This window comes from Anolis sagrei, chromosome 1 (assembly GCF_037176765.1).
Source record: "Anolis sagrei isolate rAnoSag1 chromosome 1, rAnoSag1.mat, whole genome shotgun sequence".
In the NCBI taxonomy this organism is placed as follows: Eukaryota; Metazoa; Chordata; class Lepidosauria; order Squamata; family Dactyloidae; genus Anolis; species Anolis sagrei.
The window spans coordinates 134,486,175-134,502,214 of record NC_090021.1 but is presented as its reverse complement, the minus strand read 5'-3'; the positions used below and the strand labels follow the sequence as shown (position 1 = coordinate 134,502,214).

General features: G+C 39.7%; 1 protein-coding gene across 3 annotated transcripts in view; it reads right to left on the bottom strand.

The window, feature by feature from the left end:
- The window catches only part of GEN1 (GEN1 Holliday junction 5' flap endonuclease), a 39,621-nt gene that overhangs the window by 22,014 nt on the left and 1,567 nt on the right, over positions 1-16,040 (bottom strand). For 2 of the 3 annotated variants that reach the window (XM_060787333.2, XM_067468687.1), the window contains exons 2-5: positions 9,162-9,348; positions 7,346-7,532; positions 4,447-4,623; positions 3,534-3,644 (exon numbers count right to left, since the gene is read on the bottom strand). In XM_060787333.2, the coding sequence (XP_060643316.2) occupies positions 3,534-3,644; positions 4,447-4,623; positions 7,346-7,532; positions 9,162-9,322 (636 nt within the window). In that variant the 5' untranslated portion in view covers positions 9,323-9,348. Of the gene's footprint in view, positions 1-3,533; positions 3,645-4,446; positions 4,624-7,345; positions 7,533-9,161; positions 9,349-14,481; positions 14,521-16,040 lie in introns of those variants that run through there. The other variant, XM_067468686.1, reaches the window with a different exon arrangement.

The following is a 16,040-nucleotide window of genomic DNA, read 5'->3' as shown; positions in this document are numbered from 1 at the left end:
TATGGCTGACAATAATATGTGAAGAGCTCAGACCATTTTGGCTCACTTTCTGTACAGACTATTTTATGTAAATATGTTTATATGCCTCTGCTGATAAAACACCAAAGACAAACTGAGCAAAGTGGAAAGATGGGAAGCAGTTGGCTAGATGAGGGCAATGATATTTTGACATGGAAATCGAGCGTCAAAACATTGGAACATTTTTATTTAGACAGCTGCACCAGCAAAACAAAACAAAAATGCCAAGGAGAGACATAAGGCTATTGCAATAGGACATGATATCCTGCACTGCAGCATTTGCCAGCTGACAGCCCAAACAAAGCTATCAAACAGTATGGTGTATTGATATTGTCAAAGTATGAATAACATTAGAGAATGAAACCAATATCACCGAAAAGAGAGATTTGTGTGTGAAGGTGGGGAGCGAAATTGTGGCAATTCTCACCCATTGCTTGCCATCATTACTGTTCAAAGTGGCCAGAAAGCAGTGGCAGTAGTAGTGGGACACTGAGACGTTTAACATTTAAAGCAAATGTAGCAACAGCATAACCAATCTTCCAGATATGCTTGGGCTGCAACGTCCATCAGTATAAACAAGGAGAAAGGATGATTAGAACTGTTATTCAAACATTGAAATTGAAGGACTGACAATATAATTCTTTAATGTGACCTTGCTAAATCTATTTTCCTAATTTAGCACATGGAGCAGAGTGTCTTTTCTACTCCAGAAAGAGTACTGATCATCGAAAGGTTTCATTTGCAGAAAGGTGGTGGTGTTTAATTACAATTCTCACAGTTCTTTTATCATTAGCTATGCAGTTTGGGGGGCAATGGGAATGGTAGGTGTAAAAGACGACGAACAAATCACACACACACACATATATACACATACATACATACATACAGTGGTGGTGCGTGTTGCTGAGGCTTGACTTTTAAAATGGTTTTTTTACTTGAGGTACTTTTTAAAAGGAGTAACTCATTACCCCAACCAGAATCCTTTCTTCCAATATCTTCAGCCACCTTCTTCTGAGGTAAATCTCCTTCTCAATAAATAGACATGAGTCTTAATTATAAAGAACTGATCAAGGAAATATTTATTTAAGGATTCACAGGTGTACAAGGTTTGATGGTTAATCAGTATTCCTTTAAATGTTGCCACATTTGACTTTAGTTAACACAACTACTTGTAACAGTTTTCAATATAACTCTCAGTATGGCTTTTACTTCCACCAGACTGGTTTTAAACTTATTTCACTTCAAAGTATCTTTCTTTTCTTAACTGACATAAGGTACTGGCTTGCCTTATTCTCCCTTCAGCTATCCCCACTGAAGTTATAGATACTTCTGGGTTTTCTTTTTCCCTTAGCTCACGAGCTAATTGCTAATTTAAACAGGTCCAATTGACTTTCTACACCCTTTTTAAACAGAGGGCCAGGTCACAGTCTTTCAAAGTTTTGGAGGGCCAGATTATAATTTGGAAAAAATATATATATGAATGAATTCCTGTGCACACTGCACATATCTTGTTTGTAGTGCAAAAAAACTTAAAAACAATATAATAATTAAAATGAACAGTTTTAACAAATATAAACTTATTAGTATTTCAATGGGAAGTATGGCCTGCTTTTGACTGATGAGACAGGATTGTTGTTGTTGTGTGCTTTCAAGTCTTTTCAGATTTAGGTTGACCCTGAGTGAGGGCCAGGTATATGACCTTGGAGGGCTGTATCCGGCCCCCAAGCCTTAGTTTGAGGACCCCTGCTCTACACACACAGGCTGAATACTTAAATCCCTTGGTTCGGTCTCCCAGCACACCAGAACCAACTTCCCTCTTTGGCTTCCTCACCAAAGACTGACTCCCTCTCTCCATCAGTGACAGTTAGCTCCGCCCACTTTGACTTCTGGCTCATCTAACTTGGTTACATTCCTACAACAGGCTCCGTCGCTATAGCAACCACAGCAAATGTTGGCCTGCACCTATCATGTCACAACATCAATAAACATATGTAAAACATACATTATAATTATCTATTTCGTTACAGTAAGCCATCAATTTGTTAACAGCTGATAGCAAGAAAATGTACCGTATATACACAAGTATAAGCTAACCCGAATATAAGGCGAGGCACCTGATTTTACTACAAAAAAACGGGAAAATGTATTGATTCGAGTATAAGATGAGGGTGGGAAATGAAGCAGCTACTGGTAAATGTCAAAACAAAAATTGATACTAATAAAATTACATTAATTGAGGCATCAGTAGGTTAAATGTTTATGAACATTTACATATAACTGTAATTTAAGGTAAGACTGTCCAACTCTGATTAAATCATTATTCTAACCTTATTCAATGTAAATGTGCTTCCAATAATAATAGAGTAACATAATAAATGTAATAAAATAATAATACAGTAAAATAATGGAAATGTAACAACAGCAATAATAGAGTAAAATAATAAATTTAATAATTATAATAATAAAGTAAAATTATATATATATATATATATATATATGTGTGTGTGTGTGTGTGTGTGTTTGTTTTTAGTGACATCATAACTCAAAAACTGCTGGACAAATTGCCACCAAATTTGGCTACAAGACACCTACTAACCCTACTAGCCCAAGCAGTGACAATCACTCAACCCCCCCTCCCCAAAACAGCAAAAAGCACTTTAAAAACCCCAAAATAAAAATACTTTACAATACATGTGTGAATGCCCCTCTCCTCGCACAAAGGAAAACTAATGCACCAACCATGCACAGCGAGCTGTCCATCTCTGCTGGTGCCGAATGAGGCCTAGCCATGGAGTCAGGCTGTGGCTCGTACACACTGTAGAGCACTTGCAGTTTGGCCCCACTTTTAACTCTGGAGGGGCAGCCAAGGCAGCTGCCAGGAGGAGGGCGGCAAACGGATGCCCAGCAGCTATAGCCGGCCCGAGACTCCCAATGCAAGAGTTGAAGGGAAGGCGGAGGCAAAGGCAGACAGGGAATGAGGTAGGGAGGGAAGGAGGGAGGCTCGGCTCCTCAGAGTGATTCCCACACACTAGACTTCAACTCCCAGAAGCCTCTGCTACCCTGGACAGCGAGAAAGGAAACTGGGAATTGAAGTCCAAAACACTTATTGTTTCCCGCTTTGTCTCTTCTGTTCCTTCTGTTTGGCCTCCAAGGCTGGATAGTGGATGGCGAAGCCATCGATAGCAACCTTTTAAGGCTTTTTCAGTCTAAAAAGGGGGCTGAAAAACACAGCTTATACTCGAGTATATATGGTATATTACATTGATAGCCAGTGTTTGCAATGCCTTGAGTGTTGGACCAAGACTGTGGAAGGCCGGAATTTGAATCCCTGCTCAGCCATGGAAACCCACTGGGTGACCTTCGGCAACTGACATTCTTGTGGCTTCAGAGGAAGGCAATGGAAAACCCTCTCTCAATAAATTATGCCAATAAAACAACATGACAGGTTCACCTTAGGGTTGCCATAAGTCATAACAACAATTCCATTAGCATTCATTTTTGCTTTGCTCCTTTACCTTGGGGAGATAATCACAGCCAAGCAGAATGGCTAATCCTATCAGAGACTCTCTGCTGCATCCTAGTTTCTCCTCAATAGCTGATATCGAATAGCAGTCAACATGTGGGTCCTGTAGAGAATATAACAAGATAGCAATAATCTTTGTAATTGAATCATGTTCAGTATGGCTTCAATCATAGCTTACAAACATTATAATTTTGGGGATATGATTCTGAAAATCTTCAGGTCTGCATAGCCAGGGCCTGTTGAGCATTGGGGGAAGCTGTGAACCAAAGCATTAAGAATTGCTACTTATTATGTTTGCTGAATAAAATTTCTCTGCTAAAGGCAAAAATAAACAACTGCAACATGAAACAAAGACAAAAGAATGCAAATAAATGCTGTAGGAATTGGGGAACTGGCAAATGAGGTGTTGCTCACATCTACATAGGAACTGCGGTCCCATGAGGAAAGCGGCCAACACCAAATGCTTCCCATGTCACATTCACATACAACAGGGGGACCAGGACATGGGGCTTTCCAAATATTAATGGTTTGCAGTGCCTAGCATCCCTTACTAATAGGCTATGTTTGCTACCATTTCTAGGGCTGCAGTTCAGTGATATCTAGGATACTACACCTATCCATCCCCGAAATAATGCCAAAATAGCCTTGAAAGGTTAATTGTTTCACAGTGTTACCATCAGACCATACTGGCAATGCTTACAATCCCAGAAATGGCTATTCAAATCTACATCCCACTGAGTAATTGATCTTAATCCCAGCTTCAATGCATCTTCAATGATATGATGTCTCCCTTGCCCCTCGAAAATCAGAAGAGTAGCAGCAGCGTGTTCGTTCAGCCCATCACGTTTGCTGTGTTCTGTTAAATTCAAAGGAAGCACATTCCAGCAGAAGCCCATGTGAATTACCTTTGTGTTCATAGTAAAATTCCGGTAAACTGTCTGAGCGCCATAAAGGAAGGCATCCCCGTCATTAGTGATGCAGGCATCCACATAGCCATTGCTGTTCAGGTAAGCACACATGGCCTCTGCTTCACCAGCTGCTTGAACCCAAGGGACTCCTAAGCACTCCAGCATCTCAAGGCACTGAAGAAGCAACAATGTCAAAAGAAGAAGCACTAAAATGCAAAGCAGTGACTTCCAAACTTTGGTCCACCTCATACCTAATGATTATACCTATAATAATATAATAATAAAACTTTATTTATACCCTGCCACCATCTCCCCGAAGGGATTCGGGGCGGCTAACATGAGGACAAGTCCAAGTAATTACAATAAGGCAAAATAAAATGCATACAAAACAGACAATAACATCAAATAAAAATGCTTAACAATAACATAGGAATAAAATAGCGACAATAACATAATAACACAAAGTATAAAATGATAGAAGAATTAAACAAGGGCGATACCTAGGTTATGTTCCGAAAACATTCCATAATCCATGTGGGCCAAAGATCTGGAATGTTTTGTAACCTTGTAACTGTAGTGTATATACAGGCATATCTCAGTTAACAAAGCCTGTTTACAAAGAAGCTTCTTTTGCAAAGCATTTTTACTAGAGCTCAGACCAGCTCCCTGTGCAACTTTGGCTTCTTAAGCTTTTTGCCTTGAGATTTTATTAGGCACAAAAAATGTTTACATGACCCCAGCATGTGTGTGTGTGTGTATATATATTAGGCCTGTCGGTTTTGTTTCGTTAATTCGTTATTTCGTATTTAAATCGGTTTTTTTTGCATATCCGACGCGATATCAAAACATATTTTCAAACCCGGAAGGGTTTGAAAATATCGAAACAGCAGCCCCATTTTTTTTACGAGCTTCAGCTCGTCTCGTAAATGGAATGGCGGCTGCTGTGCTGACTTCAGTGCTGTGGTCATGCTGGTGCCTGGGAGCCAATCCGGCGCTCCCAAGCACCCCAGCAGTGAGTGCACCGTGGCAGGAGCCGATTGGATGGCGCGCGCGCGCTCACCCGCGCGCCATCCAATCGGCTCGGGCTCCTGCGCCCCCCTCCTCCTCCTCCTCCTCCTACCAGCTGTGTTGCAGGAAGTGCTAGGAGGAGGAGGAGGAGGGCGCAGGAGCCCGAGCCGGATGGCGCGCGGGGCTAACAGCAGGAGCGGAGGCCGGTTGTAAAGGTGAGCGGAGCGCGCGCGCGCCATCCAATCGGCTCGGGCTCCTGCGCCCTCCTCCTCCTCCTCCTCCTCCTAGCACTTCCTGCAACACAGCTGGGAGGAGGAGGAGGGCGCAGAAGCCGGAGCCGATTGGATGGCGCGCGCGCGCTCACCCGAGGAGGAGGAGGAGGAGGGCGCAGGAGCCGGCGGAGCCGATTGGATGGCGCGGGAGGCCGGTTGTGTGAGTTTACTTTTCAGGGCTGTATGTATGACCAATCCAGAAGCATTCTCTCCTGACATTTTGCCCACATCTATGGCAGGCATCCTCAGAGGTCTGTTGGTAGGCCTGTTTGATCAAGAAAAAATTTCGATATTTAAAATACTAGGCAAATGGAGTTTAAAAAATGTTTTGTAAATATTTACGAAATTTCGTAAATAACAAAACATTTTTTTGGAAAGTTTTGTAAATATTTTAAATATCGAAACAAAAAAACACCCCAATTACGAATCGAATTTAGAAACAATTTTTTTCTTGATCAAACAGGCCTAATATATATGTGTGTGTGTGTGTATATTTATATACATATATATACACAGAGACATACATTCAATATGTATACTACACACACACACACACATACATTTGTGTATATTTTATGGGTATATAAAATAGATATAAAAATCAAACATTTATTGATAAATCACCATTTGCAAGGCTTGCTAAACAGGCTGCGCTTCCTTTTTGTGTAGTACAGCTAAACCATCTTCTGCAGAATTCACTGTAAACTCTGCACAACAGACTCATGTAATTGAGTAAAACAGTCACTAATTGATGTTTAGAAAAGTTTGCCAAATTTTTGGGAACCCAACACTCAGGTAAGGGAATCCTATTAAGCAGTTCTCCAGCTATTCGACTGCAACTTTCATTAGCCTAGCAATACAGTGAAAGATGATGGGTTCTGCAATTCAACAGAAGCTGAAAGGTCATGAGTTTTTCACTCCTGAGGGATCAATCATAATGTCCACTAGATCACAGAGCAAGAACTTTGGAGTTTCATAGCCCTATAGAAATAGATAGAATGACATATGTTGATTGACAAATCTGAGAACCGTACAAAACAGCCTGAAATCAGAGGAAGTCTTTAGCTACCATTCTCTTAGATGACAGTTGACTAAAGATGCATCATTCTACACCAGTGGTTCTCAACCTGTAGATGCTCAGATGTTACAGCCTACAACTCCCTGAAATCTCAGCCAATTTACCAGATGTTAGGATTTCTGGGAGTTGAAGGCCAAAACATCTGTGGACCCACAGATTGAGAATCACTGTTCTACGCCATAGAATCAATGCAGTTTGACAGCACCTAAACGGTAATGGCTCAATGCCATGGAATCCTGGGAGTTGTAGTTTCTCTTTGACAGAGAAAACTAAAGATCCTGTAAATCTACAACTCCCAGGATTCCATAGCTTTGAGACATGTCAGTGATATCAAACTGCAAGAGGAAACCAATACAGTTCCTGTGTGTCTCAAAATATATTGAAACACGTCAAAACATTGCATGCATTCTAAATTCTGGTAAATTTTTGGCCAGATGTATAGAATATGATTTTAACTAATATTTACACTTGCCATTCTATGAAAATAACACTGTCTATATACAACACCCTGAAAATACAACCAGCCAAGGCAACTCACCTCTTTTAGGAAAGACTTGAAGTGAGACCTCCCTGTTCTTGTAGTACCAGGCTTCTTAGATGGCCCAAAGCGGATCTCTTTTCTCTTCTCCATTGTATTTGCTTTCAGTTTTGGAGCATCTCCTTCCATGACAAACACCAGATGGATGCCCATCAGTGTTAAAGAAGAGAGACGAAAGAAAAGATTCCTGTAATATAAGAAAGTGAAACCAATTTTAAACAAGATGGTTGTTGGCAGACACTGGTGGTTAGCTAAATATTTAATGAGGTGCATGCATGTGCAAGCACATTTTCACAAGGAGGCAGTGGTGTTTGGTGACTTGTCTGCCAGGTAATCTATACCAGGTTTTAGTCTGAGCTTGAAAATAATGGTTCAAGGTGTTGAATTATATCCTCAAAATAGATTTGACACTTTGGAGAAGAACTTGGGAGGACGAACCAGAGTGCTCTACTCTTGACTTTCCTCATTCCTTACCTCCTATGACTTATAAAAGAAACAAAAAATAAACTTATCTCTCATGGCAGACATCAATTACCAATATAGAACTGATTCATTTATTTTCATGCTTAAAATGTTCATTGCTTTTGGCAAAACTATTAACCTAAAGATTTCACGCTTGCTTCAAAAATACTTTTTAATTAAAAACAAATGGGAAGAAATCCAACTTTTTATATAAAATACGTATTTGTTGGTACAACATGCCCTTTGGATGGAATGGTGACATTCCTTTGCAAAGTAATGCAAAATCAGCTACTATGGCGGCATGAATAAGCAGCACATGGCCATGATTTATTTGATTTACTTTTGGGGTGTAATTCTGGGGCCATTTTTAGGGTCTCTTCCCAAATTTATAGGGGCCGCGGTGGCGCATAGGGTTAAACCGCTAAGCTGCTGAACTTGCTGACCAGAAGATTGGCAGTTTGAATCCAGGGAGCAGGGTGAGCTCCTGCTGCTAGGTGCAGCTTCTGCCAAGCTAGCAGTTTGAAAACATGCAAATGTGAGTATATCAATAGGTACTGTTCTAGTGGGAAAGTAACGGTGCTCTATGCAGTCATGCTGGCCATATGACCTTGGAGGCTCTACAGACAACACTGGCCTTTTGGCTTAAAAATGGAGATGAGCACCAACCCCCAGAGTCGGACACTACTAGACTTAATGTCAAGGGGAAATCTTTTCCCCCAAATTTTAGGTCATGTAACAAGGCTGAAATCAGGACACCAAGGCTAAAATCCCCACTTATAAATGGGTGACTTTAGAGTAAAGCAAGGGGAAAAAACATTTTTTATTTATTTATTTAAAACTTTTATATCCCGATCTTCTCTACCTCCGTAGAGGGACTCAGACCAGCTGACAGCAAAAATTCAATGCTAACACTAAAATCTAAAATATCATACATCAACATTAAAATTAACCAATACATATAGGATAAATTACATAACAGCCATTCACCAAGATAAAATCATGTCAACTCAGTCCGTACATAACCATTGAACAAATCTTGTCAAGAAAATCTCAGTACAGATTTGCCTTAGAAAGTACATCAGAAAGCACTTGAAGACACTTCACCAACAACAATTATAAACATATACTTATAAAACAATAACGTAACAAATGTCTTTTAAAAATTTTTGTAATGCTAACTGTAACCCAATATTGAATGGGGACTTCATAATGAGTTAGATAACAAATTACTTTCAAATATGTTTTATACTCGAGGACAGCAGGAAATAAAGACAAATGTTCTCTTTAGTCCACTATATAAGGTAAGAAACTATTTTTGCCGGAAGTTAGTCACATAAAAGGATAGTTTACCTACCGAAGATGAGGTTTTTTGACGATTCCCATCATCTTTTTAACCATCTGTGCTTCACACACCCAGAGGCTTAAATCCACAGCCAAAGTCTTTCCCTTAAGACTGCTGAGGGGAACATGCTCTTTGACGGGTTCCAGGATCTGCCACAGACTAGTCACCCCCATCACTCCAAATATTCAGACTGCATTGGCTGCGAAGATCAACATAAACACATTTGAGAACACTGATAAAGATCTTTAAATTACAACCAGCCACACTTTGGCAAAGGATATTCTAAAGATATGAGCCTGGATGCACTTACATGGTTTCAGTCCCATTAAAAGCATGGAGCTTACATCTGGTCTATAGGTTGTTGCAAATAACAAGGAGTCTCAATTTTCTCTCTCTCTTAATTTTGGGACACTTTGGATGCATTCAGGCTTGGTTTCTGGACTAGTTTTGTGCACACATTCTACATAGCGAGCTTTTTAAAATGATATGAAGACCCCTGAAGGTTCAGATATGTATTTCTTTTCTTCAGATTTTAGAATACTTGCATATACCTAATGAGATGTCTTGCAGGCTGGACCCAAGTCTAAACACGATGTTCATTCATCTTTCACGTATATACAGCTTGGGGGTAATTTTATGCACTTTTTTAAAAAATGTGCATGAAACAAAGTTTGTGTCCTCTGAACCATCAAAATGCAAAGTTATCACTAGCTCAGCCACCCAGGCAAATTATTTTAGATTTCAGAATTCCAGATAAGGGATGCACTTTCCTTCAATAGCTGGACCACTTTATTGAAAAAGGATTTTTGGATCTACACAATTACTTTTTCATAATTCATATTTGCCACCTAGAGCACACAAAAGTTGGGATACACGGCACATTTTTGAGAGCTCAGCCTTTAAATTGGTATCCCATTCCTCGCTTTGCATTCACTGATTTCAGCACAATCCTAGGCATGCTTACTCATGTGTATGACTCTTTGTGTTCTATGGGATTGACTCCTAGGTAAATCTGGTTGTGCAAAGGGTTTTTGGCCCCTTCTACACTGCCATTTTTTTTCCCCGTCAGGAGTGACTTGAGAAACTGCAAGTCGCTTCTGGTGTGAGTGAATTGGCCATCTGCAAATATATACTTCTTGGAACCAGAAGTATTCCATATTTTTTTCAAATTCTGGAGTTTGAAATACACACTCACAAATGTAGATATCTTGCAAATGGGACCCAAGTTGAAAACAAGATATTCATTGATGCGTCACATGCCTAGTCTGGAGGCAATTTTAGACACAACATTTTTCAATAATTTTGTGAATGAAACAGTTTGTGCCCACTGAACCATCAAAAAGCAAAGGTGTCCCTATCTCAGCCACCATGTGGATGGTTTTGGATTATTTTGCATTCAGAATGTCAGTTAAGGGATGCACAACCTTTATCTTCCTTGAGAATATGCGCTACATTTATGAAATAGGATTTCTTGACCTACACTCTGCAACTACTTTCTCGTAATTTATATCTATCAGCCAGAACAAGCCAAACTTAGGATAAAAAAAACATATTTGGAAAAAGGTAAACTCAACTGATTTCTCACAGTTGATTCATTAATTTATGTCTATTCATGTGCATGCCCCAGTATGTTCAATGGCGCCAACTCCCAGCCAAATCTGACCAGGATTGCAGCCTTAATTTATTTCTGCCCCTCCCCTTCCTTGTGATTATCCCTTCTATTTGTGATTTTCCTTTCTGACACCTCCCTACTCTTCTCACGTTTTGCCTTTCATGTTCCATCCATCCTGTTGTTATTTTCCTCTCTTCATTCCCCAGCCTAAATTAACACCCCTTTCTTCTTTGCCATACTCCTGTGCTAAGTATCCTAGTAGTCTCTCCGCCGAGGATAAGATAACTGAAATTCCTCTGGTTATTCTTCATTCCATTCTTTTTTTCTAAAGTCAAATATAATGAGATGGAAAGTAAAAACAGAATCACTGTCATTTTCACACAGACTCTCAGAACCGACAAAACTGATTAAAGCTGCAGCCTCATACACATTTACCTGAGAGTGTCTCCTATTGAACTCAAGGAGATTGTTGTCTTAATCTGTTTTAGCATAAAAATAAATCAAGTACTGTACAACCTTTGAGACTAACTGGGCAAAGAAATTGCCAGCATAAGCTTTTGTGGACTATAGTCTGCTTTGATAAACCCGACTGCACTTATGCTTTAAATGTAATTTTCCCACATAGTCTCAAAAAGGCTACTGGGTTCATTTCTGCCTTTTTCTTTTACAAGACTAAATCCTATCATTAGTTCTAAACAGAATAATCCCACTGTATCAATGAGATTAACCTATGTGTTAAATTACCATTCAATATTAAGTGGTTTTAGTCTAGTTGAGACTAACCAAAAGGATGTCAGTCAATGGATCAAAACAGGCTACTTTCTATTGCACTGCTTAATCTCCTGTGATTTTAGAAGGCTTCCCAACTTTATTGCCATGTATGTGCTTTATTGATTTTGTTTGGAATTATTTATTTGTATTGTTTATTTCCCTAAAGTAATAGTCATATGCTGTGATAAGCAACATTAGCAAGACCTGCTCTACTAAAGAAACGCCTTTCGATTCATCAGTCATGTACCAGACATCATCACCAAAGTGCAAAACTCTGCTTGACTAATAGATTCTATTATGTTGTTGACGGCTTTTATGGCAGGAATCAGCAGAGCACCTGATGAACCAACCTGGACATAGCATATTATTTGAGAACACAAAAATGCTGGACCACTCCAACAACCACCATGTCAGACTACACAGAGAAGCCACTGAAATCCACAAGCATGTGGACAATTTCAACGGCAAGGAAAAAACAATGAAAATGAACAAAATCTGGCTACCAGTATTTTAAAAAAAACCCTCTAAACGAGCAACACTAAAAAAACAAAACCAAAAAAACAACAACAGGGGAATTTCTGACATGAAGATCTACGATTAACTCATGGATTTATGCCTCAAACAAACAATAGTTCAAACAAACAAGAGTTCTTTCTCCCACCCTGGACACTCCACAGATAGATAGGTAGATAGATAGATAGGTAGATAAATAGATCCCAACTGACTCGTTTCCAACAGACCTCACAACCTCTGAGGATGCTTGCCGTAGATGTAGGTGAAATGTTAGGAGAGAATGCTTTTGGAACATGGCCATACAGCCCAGAAAACACATAGCAACCCAGGACCTTCCACACAGCCATAGGATCTTGTCCTAAGGACCTCATCACTGGAGCGTGGATCCACTTTAAATCCAATTTCTATCTCTTTCAGAATTCTGGTGCTTGTAGTTTAGGGAGGAGTTTTTAAACTGCTCAGCCAGTCAAGTCCTGGGCCTCTCCAAACTACAAATCCTAGAATTCTGCAGGAGGCAGTAACATGATTTAAAGTGAATCCATTCTTTGATGTGATGAGGCTGTGTTGTGAACAGATGCATGTCTTCCCATTACCCACAAATATCACATACAGTGGCATGGCCAATAAATCCATGAGTTAATAATAGATCTTCATACAGAAAAAATATTTGTGGAACTCATTCCTGCTAGATTTGATGATGCTCAGTTGACTTAAAAAGGGCAGAAAGAAGGCTATAAGAAATGATTAGGCACAATGTGTACAGATGATTTACGGTATCAGAGCAAACAGGCTCTGATAATTAGAGTAATTAGAAATATTGTGGGATTGTAAATCCTATTAGTCTAAAGTGAACATGGCCAGTGTAGAGAAAAGATGGAAGTTGCTGGTCCCTCAGTTACAAGCTGATGAACAATAGTAAGTGAAGTCTACTCTATTTTTGTTCTCCAAGGACTTAGGGTGCGTCCACACTATAGATTGAATGCAGTTTGGCACTGCTTTAACTGCCATGGTTCAATGCTACGGAATCTTATGAGTTGTTAGGTTCCTGAGGCGCCAGCCCGCTTTGGCAGGGAAGGCTCAAGACCTTTTAAAACTATAACTTCCAGAATTCCATAGCAATGAGTCAGGGCAGTTAAAGTAGTGTCTGATTGCATTAATTCAACAGTATGCACTCAATGCCAAAGCAAAATTATGAACTAGTAAAAGTACAACTTTTTAAACTCGATCCCACAAGGCTCTTAGGTTCTTCTGTATCTACGGACCTTCCCCAGGATGCACATAAAATAGATTATTTCATGAACAGTATTTCTGCATTGTGTACACAAGCTACACTTTGATGTGGATTAATGTATATGCAATAAATAATTCAAATGACTTTAAATCAGGCAAGGCAACTGGTGGCACTCTCGATGTCATTGTTACAACATCCACTAGCCCTAGTCAATATAGCCAATGCTGAAGAATGATGGAATCTGAAGTCCAGGAACGTGTAGAGAGCCACATGTTTCAGACCCGCGTTCAAAACATTTAATTTACAAAAGCATGAGTGAAATCAGTGGGAGTTATTTCTGAGTAGATATCTTCAAAATGGAAATACTGCGCTAACTCTTGCTATACAGAAACTTCAGACTGGACATTTGGTAGACTGAAACTTACTCTAGACGAGAGTTTCTCAGCCTGGGGGTCGGAACCCCTTGTGGGGGGTGTCATGAGGGGGTGTCCGAGGAGCCGCCAAAGAGCATCAGAAAACACAGTATTTTCTGTTGGTCATGGGGGTTCTGTTTGGGAAGTTTGGCCCAATTTTATCATTGGTGGGGTTCAGAATTCTCTTTGATTATAGGTAAACCTTAAATCCCAGCAACTACAACTCCCAAATGTCAACCCCACCAGTATTCAAATTTGGGCGTATTTGTGCCAAATTTGGTCCAGTGAATGAAAATACATCCTGAAGATCAGATAGCTACATTACAATTCATAACAGTAGCACAATTATGAAGTAGCAACGGAAAAAAAATTCTGGTTGGGGGTCACCACAACATGAGGAACTGTATGAAGGGGTCGTGGCATTGGGAAGGTTGAGAAACACTGCTCTTGACTAAAAATTGAAACTCTCTCTCTCTCTCTCTCTATATATATATATATATATAAACCCACAATACATTCTTCTAAGTCAAAAATGGTAAACAGTGCCACCTAATGGACTGCTACTCATATAACTTTAGATCTAACTAAAAAAGTCAACAATTTCTCCAATGAAACCAGTCCTTTACTGAACCCAAAATCCACAATACTCTTTTTGGGCCAACTGTAAAGGACAAAATGCATCATGAACACTTTTGAAGTTTCATTGGTTTCTTCATCAAGGAAAGATGTTAAAAATCATACAGAAGAAAAAAAGGTGACACTGTTAAGAATGATATGGCTTACACGTTCTACCTGAGTTATTTTCAGGTAAGTCTGTATTGATGGATTCCAATGCAGCCAAAGGCCAGTCCAATTATTGTCCATATGAAGACTAAGGACAAAGAGCAACAAAAGCCAGGTAATGAAATTTCAATTCCATTAGCAGCAGAAAAATAACTTTTACTGAGATCCAGATGTCCCTACCGCTGTAACACTGCGGTGAGCTGGGGCATCAATATTGCATGTATTTTCTGCAGTCGTTCCAGTAAACACCAATTTGAGTTAGATGTACAAAGTGTGTGTGAATACATAGGATCTCTGAATGGTCAGGTCAGAACTCTGCTAAATCTCACATACACATGTTCTGTTTAACAACACAAGTGATTCCCCAAGGTCTATATAATTTCAAACTTCCCTATGATAATGCCAGTTAAAGGGATTAGGTGGCATACCTACATGCAACTATTTTTTTAAACTGCGAAAACAACTCGCTAGGATTATCTAGGTTCTCCAGCGTGACTTTATGGCAAGTTCAACTGGAAGACCTAGTGATTTCGAGAGCGACCAATGAAATCTACAAATAATCCAATTTGCAAGCGTCTAATGTGGAGGGATGATTGTAAAATGAAAGTATTTTGAATTCCCCTTTTCACAGGTTATAAATTCATTTGGATCATGCCCTTTGACTATAAGAAATATACAGGGGGTCCAGTAGGTTTGTCTTAAATTGAATTTGAATGTAAGTTGGAACAAGTACATTTTAAGTGTAACTTGGGCCTTATATATGTGTGTGTGTGTGTGTTTATGATTATATATAACTTTGGATAGCTTAGGGAAGAGTTAACACCCTTGAGATGTTTGTTTTGTTGTCTGTGCCCCTGTTCAGAAGATTTTGCCTCACTTTGTCTGTGAAAATTGAATTTTGAGAATTTGGGGATTGTGGAAACAAGGACTGGTGAGAAAGCTTCAGTGGAGACACATTTTCCCCATGATAACTCTTTCAGGAGTCCCACCCCTGTTCTTAACTATGAATCGCATGTAAGTCGAATGGTTGTAACACAGAGACTGCCTGTAGTGCTTCCAAGGAGGTGCAGTTTATTTTCTTCCCGGAATGAACAGGACAATGGGTGCACTCTAAGCCAGTTGTTCTCAATCTATTGATCTCCAGATGTTTTGGCCTTCAACTCCCAGAAATCCTAACCACTGGAAAACTGGCTGGGATTTCTGGGAGTTGTAGTGGTGATGCTTGGGTTAAGGCTGATGGATGTTGCAGTAAAATATAATAGGAGGGCTACATATTGTTTCTCCTGTTACATAGGGCTGCAGCCTTAACATACGAATAATTTCAGTACTTGATAGGATATAGATTTAAGATTATCCTCAAGAGATTTTTTTTCTATTTAATTGCTCTCACCTTTTACGGTTCCCTTGTTACCTGATATCTTCACCCCAGGCTCCCAGCTCAACATGATACTCATTTTATCCAAAATGCTTGGGACCAAAAGTGTTCTGGGTTATTTTTTCCCTGGATACTGGAGTATCTGCATTTGTATACTATACATACAGCATGAGTTATGTTTCAGCATGTCCCT